General features: G+C 37.6%; 1 protein-coding gene across 4 annotated transcripts in view; it reads left to right on the forward strand.

Annotated features, from left to right (window-relative positions):
* LOC127634953 (adenosine 3'-phospho 5'-phosphosulfate transporter 2-like) overlaps positions 1-4,436 on the forward strand; it is a 31,317-nt gene extending 26,881 nt beyond the window's left edge. Inside the window, exons 8-11 of one of the 4 annotated variants that reach the window (XM_052114725.1) lie at positions 60-152; positions 535-646; positions 742-811; positions 2,326-3,079. In XM_052114725.1, coding sequence (XP_051970685.1) covers positions 60-152; positions 535-646; positions 742-811; positions 2,326-2,476 — 426 coding nt within the window. In that variant the 3' untranslated portion in view covers positions 2,477-3,079. Of the gene's footprint in view, positions 1-59; positions 153-534; positions 647-741; positions 812-2,325 lie in introns of all 4 variants that reach the window. The other 3 variants (XM_052114724.1, XM_052114726.1, XM_052114722.1) reach the window with 3 other exon arrangements.
* Positions 4,437-12,675: the final 8,239 nt, after the last annotated feature.

Consider the following 12,675-nt stretch of genomic DNA (forward strand, 5'->3'; position numbering starts at 1 on the left):
TGTCTCTCGTGTCCAGAAGGAATGTAGTGTATTAATCCATAATGATGCACGTGTTGCAGGTCTTATACTCTTATTCCATTGGCTTTGTGTATATTCTGTTGGGTCTGCTGTGTGTTGGGGGGCTTGAACCTGCCGCCTCATTCTGCTCTCAGGTGGGTTTTAAAACTTATACTGTGTTTTAAAATATACATTGCTTATGCATTTATAGGGTACATTTTTCAACATTTGTAATGTATTTATTTGTTTCCTGAAGTCCACTTATAAAGTTATTCAAGTAAAATATAAGTGTGACATTTTTGGTCAGTTCATAGTATTTGTAATTTTGATTATTTCATAGTTTTGGTGACTTTACTATTATTCTAAAATGGGGAAAATTATGATGATAATAAAGAATGAGGAGGTGTGTTGAACTTTTCACCGGTCTTTATGTTTGCATAGTACATAAAACTCAAAAGAGCAAAAAAATCAAATCCTGCTTCTTTTTCAAAAGTCTGTATTTCAGTTTCAAAATGTCTTCTGTACTCTCAATCTTAGCATCCAGTGACGACATACGGTTACGCGTTCTTCTTTTCGCTGACGGGATATTTTGGCATTTCATTTGTACTGGCGTTAATAAAGCTGTTTGGTGCACTGGTTGCTGTTACAGGTAAGAGTTCTAATGGGGTTATTTTGGGATGTTCATTAAAATGTAATTAAAAGATGTGAATTAATGCAACTATTTTATTATTTTCCTTATTTCAGTGACTACAGGAAGGAAAGCCATGACCATTGTTCTGTCCTTTCTGTTCTTTTCAAAGCCTTTCACTTTTCAGTAAGTGGAGCTGAATCTTATAAACACATAATGAATCTGCATTCACAACACACAGTGTGATGTTTTACTTTTTTTAAACCAAATTTTCAGTTGGAATGAAATAGGGCTGGGTATGATTGTAGACATTGCTATTTAATTGGATTGTGAGGGGTGAAACATGTTAAGCTGTGATATGGACCATTTTCACTTATCCGGGTTTGCAGAGTGGAAGTAGAATCATAGTTGGGTAAACTTGAATGGGAGACCACAACAAATGTCATTTTTGCTTACACGTTTGCTCCAACGGTAAAAGAAAATATCAACGATTGCACTTTCATGGCTTTTCAAAAGAAGATAAAAATATAGAGCACTGGAAAACCGCAGTAAGAAGCTGTGCTAGAAGCCTCATCGCAGCTGTGGTAGCTCGATTTTTAAAACGTACTCCAGGATTATGTCATAAATTTACACCAAAAATTGGAAATATAAAAAAGCTACATTTAAGTTGTTAAATAATTCTGTGAAAAGGGCCCATTGTTGGTTAACATTATTTTCCCCACCCACACAGCCTTGGCCACATCAACATCAGTGGAGATAGTTATTACAATTTAATGAAAGATTATTGTTTTCTCCGGCATTACATTCACTAATAAATCATGCACAATAACAGCCGAAACATAACTTTCCTACGTAAGTACGTGAATGCAGAAACTTCTGATGTACACTTCAAGCAGCTCCATATCCCACAATGCAACTCGATTGAGACGTGACAGCAGATTGCACTTAATAAACACCACCCCCACACAACTCTAATGATGATGATAGTGAAGTTATGTCAATTAAGCAGTTTCGAAAAGTTATATTGAGATTTAACAGCATAATACCTGTAGCTACCTTAAAATAACTGTTTATCACACAGTTATAGCCGTATATGTTAACATTTTTGTTTGTGTAAATCTTGATTAATTCTAACAATTAATTCTAATAATAAAAAAATAAACATGAGATTTATTCATAAGCCTTTGAAATCAGACTTTGACAGAAATTGACATCAGCCCTCAACGTGCTCCAAGTAATCAAGGTTTTAGGGTGTTCCTTGTTAAATCCATTGCACATCTTCAGCCAGTAGTGGAAACTCATGCAATGTAAGCATTGACATACATCCGTGTCCATGAGATGGAGGGAAGTTAGCGAGGGAAGGGCATAAACATTGGAAGTGGTTCCCAGCCATGGTGGTGCAACAGTTTAAAGAGAATTTTGCAACGCATGGTAAGGTATAGTCAATACATTTATACAAACTTACCTGAATAATAACACATCCAGTTTAATAGAATTTGGGGTTTTTAATTCAATTATATTATTCAATAATTCAGTAATGCTTCATGGGATTGTAGTTCTTTCGTTAAATACACAGTCATTTACCTTTTATCTTTTCTCCAATTTTCAACAGACATGGACCAAAAACCACAAAAGTTCACATTTTGATTGCTTGTTGACATTTTCGTTGTTGAGAATGACTGGTGTTTACTCTTTCACAGGTACGTGTGGGGAGGTCTGCTGGTGCTGTTTGGCATCTTCCTGAGCGTCTACAGTAAGAACAGAGACAAAATGAAGCTCCCTTCATTTGCGGAGCTCAGAAAACGAGTGCTCAGTGGCAGAAAGGTCCGTCTTCTGTCTCAGAACGTGTAGGAGGATGAACTGTAAAGTGTTCATGATGGCTTTCTCATCCGTCCGAAATCTGGTGGTGCTCTGTTGTGGTCTGGAGCCCAAGTGGATACAAACAGCCACACATAGCCGTGTCTGGACTCGTGGCCTTTGAGGACCTGTTTGAATCAAAGGGACTATAAACTAGAGCCAAAAACATAATGATTTGCACTGGACAATGGTTTCAATGGTTGAAACTGGTTTCAGGAGAATATATTCTTTTTTTTACTAATCATGTTGGAATGAATGTTGGCTTAACGGAGCAATTGACATTTTAAATGAACTTCTCACCAGCATGTGCAACAAAATACTGGTAATGCTCGACGCACAAGTCAGGACTCTGTGTTTTCAGTAAATTGTGATTGTACAGGGAAAACAAAATGGATGATTTTTTTTGTTTTAAGGGCTGACGTTCGGAAGTGGATAGACTTATCAGCTGCCATATTTGCTAAGCATTTGTTTGGTGAATGGGTGGCTGTTTTTACATTAAAAACAAACTGAGAAGTTGATTCAGATTGTTTGGACTGTTTTCATGAATAATGGTGTCTCTTATCCATTGGCACAAGCACGGAGAGTTGAATGCCTGCCAAGCTCTTCCTCAGATGTGTCACCCCGAATCGCCCAGGGCCTGTTTGATTAGTAATCCTGGACGAAGATAGCACTAGATAGAAAACAAACATTGTGCACAGGGCTTGGCTTTAGGCCTCATTTATGAGTAGAACATCAAATGTGTGTGTGCACGTGTGTTTGTGTATGTGTGCCAAGTGTGACATTTTCAAAGCATGAGGGAGATGATTATTGTACAGTTGTTGCCACCTCTCCCTTTACACTCGCTGCCAGTTAGCAAACAGCATTAGCAGAGATAGCCGAGCATACAGAGGACTAGCTGCCATTTGACTGACTTTTTATTTTTCCTTTATTTGAAACCCTAGACATAGTTTACAACTTGAAGTGATAGTTCACCCCACAATGAAAATTCTCATCATTTACTCACCCTCATGCCATCCCAGATGTGTGACTTTCTTTTTTCTGTAAAATACAAATTAAAATTGTTAGAAGAGTATTTCAGCCCTGTAGGTCCGTACAATGCAAGTGAATGTGTGCCAACATTTTAAAGCTCCAAAATCCAGTGTTTTAATCATATCTTCAGAATTGATATTATAGATTTGTGTGAAAAACAGATCAATATTTAAGTCCTTTTATAGCTAGAAATTCATCTCCCTGCCCAGTAGATGGCGATGTGCATGAAGAATGTGAAAGTTAAAATGGGGATTGACTAAGCGAGGAGAATTTATAGTAAAAAAAGGACTTAAATATTGATCTGTTTCTCACCAACCTATCAAATTACTTCTGAAGACATGGATTAAACCAATGGAGTCACATGGATTAGGCTACGTTTTATGCTGATTTATGTGATTTGTTTTGGAGCTGAGAAATGTTTCTAAAAATCTTTATTTGAGTTCAGCAGATGAGAGTAAGTCATAAAAATCTGGGATGGCATAAGGGTGAGTATATGATGAGAGAATTTTCATTTTGGGGTGAACTATTCCTGTAAATTCCTTACCATACACAAATATCACAAAGAATGCCACAGTTATCAAAATTAAGCTTTCTTAGCCTAAAATCAGTTTGGGTTTTTGTGTGGCAAGACCGTGACATCATCATTCTGTGTCTGTCTTGTGTTTCGTTTTCTGTCTTTGTGTGAGCGCACGGCTTCGGTTGTGATTTCCCTGCCGTGCACTCTTCAATTAGTCTCATGTTTCATGTTCGAAGCATGGTGTCTGGATCCTGACTCCCTGTCTGTTTCGGTTGGTGTCGGGATACGGACACGCATGCTCCATGTTCTGTCTTCTAATGGCGTGAGTGCATTGCGCTTATGTCATCTTGGAGGCATGCACTCCAATTGTTTATGTCTGTCCCTTGCAATCACGGACACGCTTCGCATTGCGCTGAGGTTAATCACGTTAATCACTTTGGTCTGAGATGTCGGGTTTGTGTGTGGCCGAACTCTCGCATAAGTGTCCTGTCTCGTTTTGTCACCTGTTACGTGCATCGCGTGGTGTTTGCCTCGCAATGTACACTCACGCTTTGTCTAGTGTGTGAATGCGTGGCATTGCTTTGTTAGCGTTGCCGTGAATTCTCTCGTCTTATCCGTCGGTTGGCTTGAGCACATGTTGCCTGTTGTTTTGGCGATATGCGCTCTTGCCATTCGGGTGTCTGTGTCTTGTGAGCGCACGTGGCTTTGCTTTGTTTCTGATTTGCCATGTGTCTCTCAGTCTTGCGTCATACCCCACCTCCTTGTTTGCTTATTATTAGTTACACCTGCTCTGCTTTTTACCCCTTTTGATTTCTCCCCCTAATTTAGTCTCCTCGTGTACTGTCCAGTGGCTGTTTGTCTTGTTTTATGTTTCATGTTGGCCTCTAGTCTGTCCAGTTTCCCGTCTGTTGGGTTTCCAGTCGTGACTGTGTTTTCCCCTATGGGTTAGTTTTTTGTTAATAAATTCCCATTTACTCAGCGTTTGGGTCCTGCCTATGCTTCAACCCATGACAAATAATCTTAAACATTGTGGTGTTTTATTTATTTTAAACATTTTATAACAGAAACATGGTTGCACTTCCAAATCTCAGATTTCTAGCTTAATATGCAGACAACTAAAATAAGCCAACTGTATGTTGATTCCCCTGAAAAGTGTGAACTTTGTGACTCTGTGGACCTTTCAAACCATTGACAAGTCGACACCAAAACATGGGCCCAACCAATGGTGTGAGATTGGGACAGGACTATCTGTTTATCCAAACAACTATAGATGGGAGAATGTTTAAGAAACCTGTTAGTAAAATATAATTATTTTAGAAATTCCATTCAGCACCACGAGGTGCACAAAAGGTACACATTTCAGCTTTAAACCCTTTGGCCAGAAACATACTTTACAAAGCTGCCTTTTCTGCTGTAGTACAATGATTTTGCAATTGCGTACTTGCATTGTGTTATGAATTGCAGTCTGACATATTGGCATATTGCCCTGTCGCATTTCTCAAATCTCGTTTACACTTTCGCATTTTTAAACTTGCCTTGTTGTGAACGGTTACAAACACATAAGAACCAATGCTATCATTAATGTCAAACTTGGCGTGACGTGTCTTGAAGCACCAAGTTTCAATTTGCACAAGGACAAAAGAGAATTGTTTTGCTTTAAAGAGAAATTTGGTCACATTTTCCCACTTGCTCTGCTGAAGGTCATTGGAAGTGGAGATGAACATCTGTGAGAACTGTTTGCTGATGTCCAGCTGTCTGTGGAGCTTCTCATAGTTGTTTTATTTATATATATATATATATATATATATAAAGATCACAGTCTCATTCTGTATCTCTGTATGAGCACTGTCGGTGGTCTAATGATGACTGAGATGAAACACACATACACCAGCAGGACATTGAATAGAGGATAATTAGTAATTCACAAAAAAAAAAAACAGCTTCTTCAAAGAGACACTTCCTTGAGGTCACACAAGACAGATGGTTTGTTTACATGAAATACCTGTGGAAAGTTGACATGCCTTGCGGTGTGATTTAAAAAATCTTTTTTTCTTGTACAATTATTATGCATGCAGCTTTTGTACCTCTTTTTTTTTTTTTTAAACAATAATCTTCCCAATCATAGATAAATGTTATGAAGCCCACCTGCCCACATCACTCGAAAGCCTTTTTCATTAAGGGGTCAAAATTAACTCAAGGGGTCAGCAAATTAAAAAAAAATTGCTGGGAATAAAATACCCAAATAATTAATGCCCTGTTTGGACCACTGGAAGGCACTTGGCTGGAAAGCCGTTACTGGGCAGAACGCTGTCAGAGCCAAAGCTTTGGTTTTGGACCAATTGACTCTGTATCCTGAGAATTTGAAAAAGGAATTAATGGAGTCAAGGCATAGATCTAATGGGTTCGGAGATGAATAATAAAATATCATCTCAGTAAAGCAAAAGGTTATGCACCTCACCTCTTGCCACCACCCCTGGAAAATCATCTTCTTTTATCAGGATGTTAATTATTCCAGGTCAAGACAGAACAATATCCGGAGTAAAATAATCTGAAATTAATCAATTTGTTTGTAGGCTACTGCCTCTACCGGGTGTCTATAAAGTAACTTAATCCAGCCAATAAAAGTATTCCCGAACACATATATTTCCAAAATCTTAAAAAGATAATCCCATTCTACCGTTCGTCTTTTCGGCATCAAGTGAGATGGCAGCGACCTGAGTCTGTCCATACGCCACTGACCACATAATATTGATGAAACGCCTAATGTTATCAGAAGAGCTGCAGCCACAATAAACACCACCTGATCTATATGGATAAGAGATGTCATAACTTTACTTAAAGGTGCAATATGTAAAATTCATGTAATATTCACCTTTTTTGCCAATGTTTAAAAATGAGCCCTTCCCAGACTTGCTAGGTTGTCTATTAAAGCCTGTAGACTGATATTCATGTGAAGGGAGTGGGTCGCATTTGCTGGGAAAATCCAAAGGATGTGATGTTTATGCGTGCTCTCGAGAGCCTTGCCTCAGACAGTAACTTCTCTTCTGCTATTTAACAGCGACAACAGTCTGCAACGCTAGGTAACTAGGAGATGGAATTAACGGCCAGCTCCCAGCACAACATGGACTCCTACACAAAACAATAAGCCAAAAAAAATAAACATTTATCTATTGAATCCCGTCTGGCTAAGCAGAAACGTGATCGTGTTCAAGCAAAAACTAGAGTGACATCGGCAGGGCATTTGATTCCTGGAGGGACCTTTGTTCGATTTTGGGGATCAAAACAGACCTGAATTGGCATTCTTATTGGACAGGTAAACTTACGTAATTGCAAAGCATGTGAAATATAGTGCCATAAGGAATGATCCGTGTAATTTTAGCAAACTTGATCTTACCTGCTAACACTGACGAATTGTAAGTAACCTTGCTTTGTATCTTTCAAATAAATTATACTAAATCTGTAATTGTTCAGCAAGGTAAACTACAATAATACATGAAAGGAATGCTAGACAATGTTCAAGCTAATGCAAAAATCTCCATTCATTAGTGTAATGTAACTTGGTAATACAGAAAAAAAAATAATATATATATATATATATATATATATATATATATATATATATATATATATATATATATATATACTCACAATCTATTATTATAAAAAAATAGCGCATCAATATATCACAATGACAGTTGTGAAGGAATCACATCAATACTGAATTGTGTCAGCATATTTATAATGTACAGTCTATTTTATAAACAGCCACTGTCAACATCCACCAAATTAAGCTAACAGCTATCGATAAAGCTGGCTTGCTAGCTAACGCCGACATAGGCTGTTGAATAATTGCAGTCAATATATCAAGCAAAGAAAAGTGATTACTTGAAACTACAGTCTCGCATATTCAGACCTATATCAACACATTGTTTTAGCCCTGTTCCAGCACATATATAATAGGAGTCAAATATAATATGCTATCTCAAAGTTTGTAGTAAAACAATCACAACTGTGAAATTGTAATTGTGCTAACTCATCTGTTAGCATGATGCTGGTGAATCACGTTCAGCCTCTTTGTACGTTACGTCATTGTTTTGGTCATTGCTCGCATCCCAATGGAGTATAACGAGCAACAGGTAGATGACACTTCAGTTCACTTAACAGCCACAGCTGTCATTAATAACAAGGGTTTCTGAATCTTACATACTGCACCTTTAATCGGTTAGCCAGAATTTTTGTCAATATTTTTACCACTAGCTGGATCAGAAAAATCGGACGGTAACTCTTACACTCACTTGGATTTTTGTCCTTTTTAAGAATCAGGCTTATTCAGGCTTGTGTCATAGTTGGCAGAAGCTTTCCTTTCCAGGGTGTGATCTGAGACTAAAATGTTTCCAATTGAACAATCACCAACAGATTAAATGAGAGACTTAGATATGAAAAAATATATATATTCTAGAATAAATCTTATGGACTGATGAAAAATAATTATAGTCCCTACCAGATGGGTTCAAAAGTCTCAAAATATCTGTAAGACCTTTACACATTCTGTGAAGCATCACTGTTGCTTTAGGTGGTCAACACACTTTTTCTTCACTATGATCAAGGACCAGTCCATCAAAAGATTAAAGTCTCCTCCCAATGTTATATCATGAGGGGTGCCAGTGGCTTGCAACATCCCTTCAAGATCTATAAAAAAAAGCCTTGATCATCAGCGTTAGGTGCGTAAATCTTATCCAAACTCAGCCGTAGTCCCTGAAATTCAGCTAAATCAGGAATGACTCTAATTTATCTTAAATCTGTTTGAGACATTTTAATTGTAGATGCTTATCAATGTAATGACTCCCCTGCTCTTACTTGAGCCAGCACTAAAGAAAACTTGTCCACCCCATATATTCCCAAATTTTTCAACTTCCTGTTGAGAAAGATGCATTTCTTGAAGAGACACTATATAATTTTTCTTACATTTAAGAAAATAAATAACCTTCCTTCTTTGTAATGGGGTGCCCCAGACAATTAATATTCCATGTGGAGAGAGACAATCCACTCATATTAACATTTGACATTTTGACATTATAACGACCACATTCCAACATCAAACGTGCAATATCAAACCCCAAACTTTCCCCTGAAAAAAAAAAGACCGCACCAACCGGCGTCCAAACTTCTAAACTCAAACAGTCCATGTATGCCTATGACAACAACTTTGCCGTCAGATTTCTCAAGTCTAGTGTTTCTATACACATTTTGTTAGACAGAATTACACAACAGAAAATAATCTATAAAACAAACTCCATCAATAGGAGGGATAAGCACAAAGAATGTGCAGATTCATCCACAAACTGTCCCATAGGAGTGCTATTCCACAAAATAAACTCCAGCCACTAGGCGGAACCAGCACAAAAATAAACAAAAGGCGCTTCGTTCCTCAAACAGTCAAGTGTATGTTCAGTGAAATATTTTGTATCTATTATCAATTTGTCTGGGAACATCACTGCAAAAGCGACCTTCTGTTTTCAATTACCGATTTCAAGGTAATAGCTTATGTCGAGCAGAATCAGGAATTGCTCATCTAGGAATTTTACCATATCTCTGCCGCCTTCGTCCTCAAAAATTCCAACAATTTGGACATTGTTTCGCTAGTTACGATTCTCAAGGTCTTCCAACTTTTCCCACATGAGCTCCAAGTCCACCTTGGTTGGTAGTGGATTAGCAGCTAATTCCCTCTCTGATGACTCCAGATAATCAATCTGTTTCCCAACATCCGCCACTCTTGTAACCAACTCTGTGAATTTCATCTCCATGGCAGTGATCCTCCTAGTTAGCAATGATCTTCGTCAGCATTGCCGTCATGTTCGACAGTTGACGCTGAATCTTTAACACCTCTGGACAAATTGAGTCCTGGGTTTTCAGCGTGCTGCTCAGGGGCTTCAGCTTGAGCACGTAAGTGTATTTGAATGTTTCCAGAGCCCGATGATTTTGAATTCTTTGATATATTGTCTTCGTAGAACAATTATGGAACAGGGTGTATTGAATCTCACTGGTTTATGACACAAAATGTCAAGTCAATTTTATTTGTATAGCGCCTTTCACAACACACATCATTTCAAAGCAGCTTTACAGAAGATCAGGCATTAAAGAAGATAAAACTGTTATGTCTATAATGTTGATGAATCATCATTGTGTAATTAGATAAAATACGATTGTTAATCATGTTTAAAAATAAGAAATTAAATAATAATTGTATTAATAACCCCAGTGAGCAAGCCAAAGGAGACTGTGGCAAGGAACACAAAACTCCATAAGATGTTGGTTAATGGGAGAAAAATAACCTTGGGAGAAACCATCATGAATATAATGTAAATATTACTTATGTATAGTGCAAGTTAAGGTTTACTGTAAATGTATTAAACTAAGTAAGTGTTAAGGGACAGTGTTTAAACATAGTTTTTGTATGAACTGTAAGATGAATGACTATTATCTTTGAAGTCCATCCTGGATTAACTGCAGAAGTTCACATATATGCAATTGTCCTTGTTAATTGGCTGATGAAGGCTTTTGTTGGCAATTATGTTTTACATTTCAAGAGCGTAGTCCATCAATAGTCCGAGGTGATGCAGGCAGAGATCAGTGAGGTGCATCGCAGTTCAACCTGGCCGGTAATTTCGGTGAGGTTCGGTGGGGTCCATCCTAAATCCAAGGTTCAGACAATAGCATATGAAGTATCCCATGTCTTATGGTTGGAGTTGGCATCAGTTCATCCTCTGAAGTCCATCATATTAGACTGAAGTAATGTATGGCTGGCACCGGCTGCATTAAGTCATCATCACATAGCGACACGTAGCAATGGAGTCCAACACGAAGCAGGAATGCAGCTCGATCCAACCGGTTCTGCTGAACTCAGGATAGGAGTCCCAAGGTTGAGACAGGGAAACAAATAAAATAATATAAGCATAGATGCCATTCAATTTATTGCAGAGTTCTAGATCATGATCATTGTTTCTGGTTTCGGCAGATTAAACTAAAGCAGCCTAATTATGGGTTGAAGGATAAATTAGGTGTATGCCTGGCTAAATAGATGTGTCTTTAGTCTAGACTTAAACTGAGGGAGAATGTCTGCATCTCAAACAGTGTTAGGGAGACTATTCCATATTTTAGGAGCCAAATATGAAAAGGATCTTCCAGGCCAGAATTTTGCGATCGTAATGAACGTGATGGAAAATAGCGTGGTAGAAGGTCACTTAAATACTGCGTAGCTAGCCCATTCAAAGCTTTGTACGTAGTTAACAGAATTTTAAAATTTAACACATAGCCAATGCAACGATGATAAAATGGGGCTAATATGATCATATTTCTTGGTTCTCGTTAGCACTCTGGCTGCTGCATTTTGAACCAATTGAAGTTTATTTATTGATCTTGCTGGACATCCTCCCAGTAATGCTTTACAATAATCTAGTCTTGAGGTCATAAATGAATGCATCAGCAACAGAGCATGTGCCGTAATTTAGCAATATTTCTTAGGTGGAAGAATGCTGTTCTACAAACATTGGTAATTTGATTTTCAAAGGACAAATTGGTATCAAATATAACACGTAAGTTCTTCGCTGTTGAAGATGATGTAACAGTACATCCATCGAGAGTCAAGTAATACTAATACTAATTACATCAGGTTTTAAAGAAATATAAAGTTGTGTATCGGTGGCTTAGCAGTGGAAACTTATTCCACGATTCCTGATAATGTCTCCAAGGGGAAGAATATACAAGGAGAAAAGTTCCTAAAACTGATCCCTGTGGCACTCCATACTTTTGTTTGGTTTGACAATTCCTCATTTACATAGACAAAGTGGTAGCAGTCTGCTAAATAGGACCTAAACCATGCTAATGCAACTGCCAACATAATTCTCTAACCTATTCAAGAGAATGTCGTGATCTAAATAAAATTTAGATCTAGATTTATTCCTGACTGAGATTTTTAATATATACTATTTCTCTGTCTAATTTAACATATTTTGGAGGATACTTACTTTTCTAGTATTTTTTACATAAATGGGAGATTTGAAATTGGTCTATAATTAGCCAGTTCTCCAGGATCAAGTTGTGGCTTCTTAATAAGCAGTTTGATAACTGCCATTTTAAAGTTTCTTCGGGCATGTTCTAAGGATAGCGAGGAGTTAATAATATTAAGAAGAGGTTCTGAAATTACAGGAGATACCTCTTTTAAGAACTTAGTTGGTATTGGATCTAACAAACATGCTGTGGCTTTTGATGTTTCGCTAAGTGTGTTAGCTCTTCATGACACTGTTTTATGAGGTGCTATGACAGATGATTTCATAATTCCAATTTTATTTCTGCCTATTTAAATTTCACCTGTAAAGAAATTCATGAAGTTGTTACTCTTGTGCTGTGACATAATATCTGGTTCTGTTGGGGCTTTTTTTAAACTAATTTAGTCCAATAATTAGGACTGAATAAACACCTAGGATTGTTGTGTTATTTTCTATGAGTTACTAAAATATACTGACCTGGCAGCTTTTAGTGCCTGTCTGTAGCTATGGACACTATCTTTCCATACACCACGAAATACTTCTAATTTTGAATTCTTCCACATGTGCTCCATTTTCCGAGCTGCTCTCTTGAGCGCATGAGT

Source organism: Xyrauchen texanus, chromosome 42, assembly GCF_025860055.1.
Source record: "Xyrauchen texanus isolate HMW12.3.18 chromosome 42, RBS_HiC_50CHRs, whole genome shotgun sequence".
In the NCBI taxonomy this organism is placed as follows: domain Eukaryota; kingdom Metazoa; phylum Chordata; class Actinopteri; order Cypriniformes; family Catostomidae; genus Xyrauchen; species Xyrauchen texanus.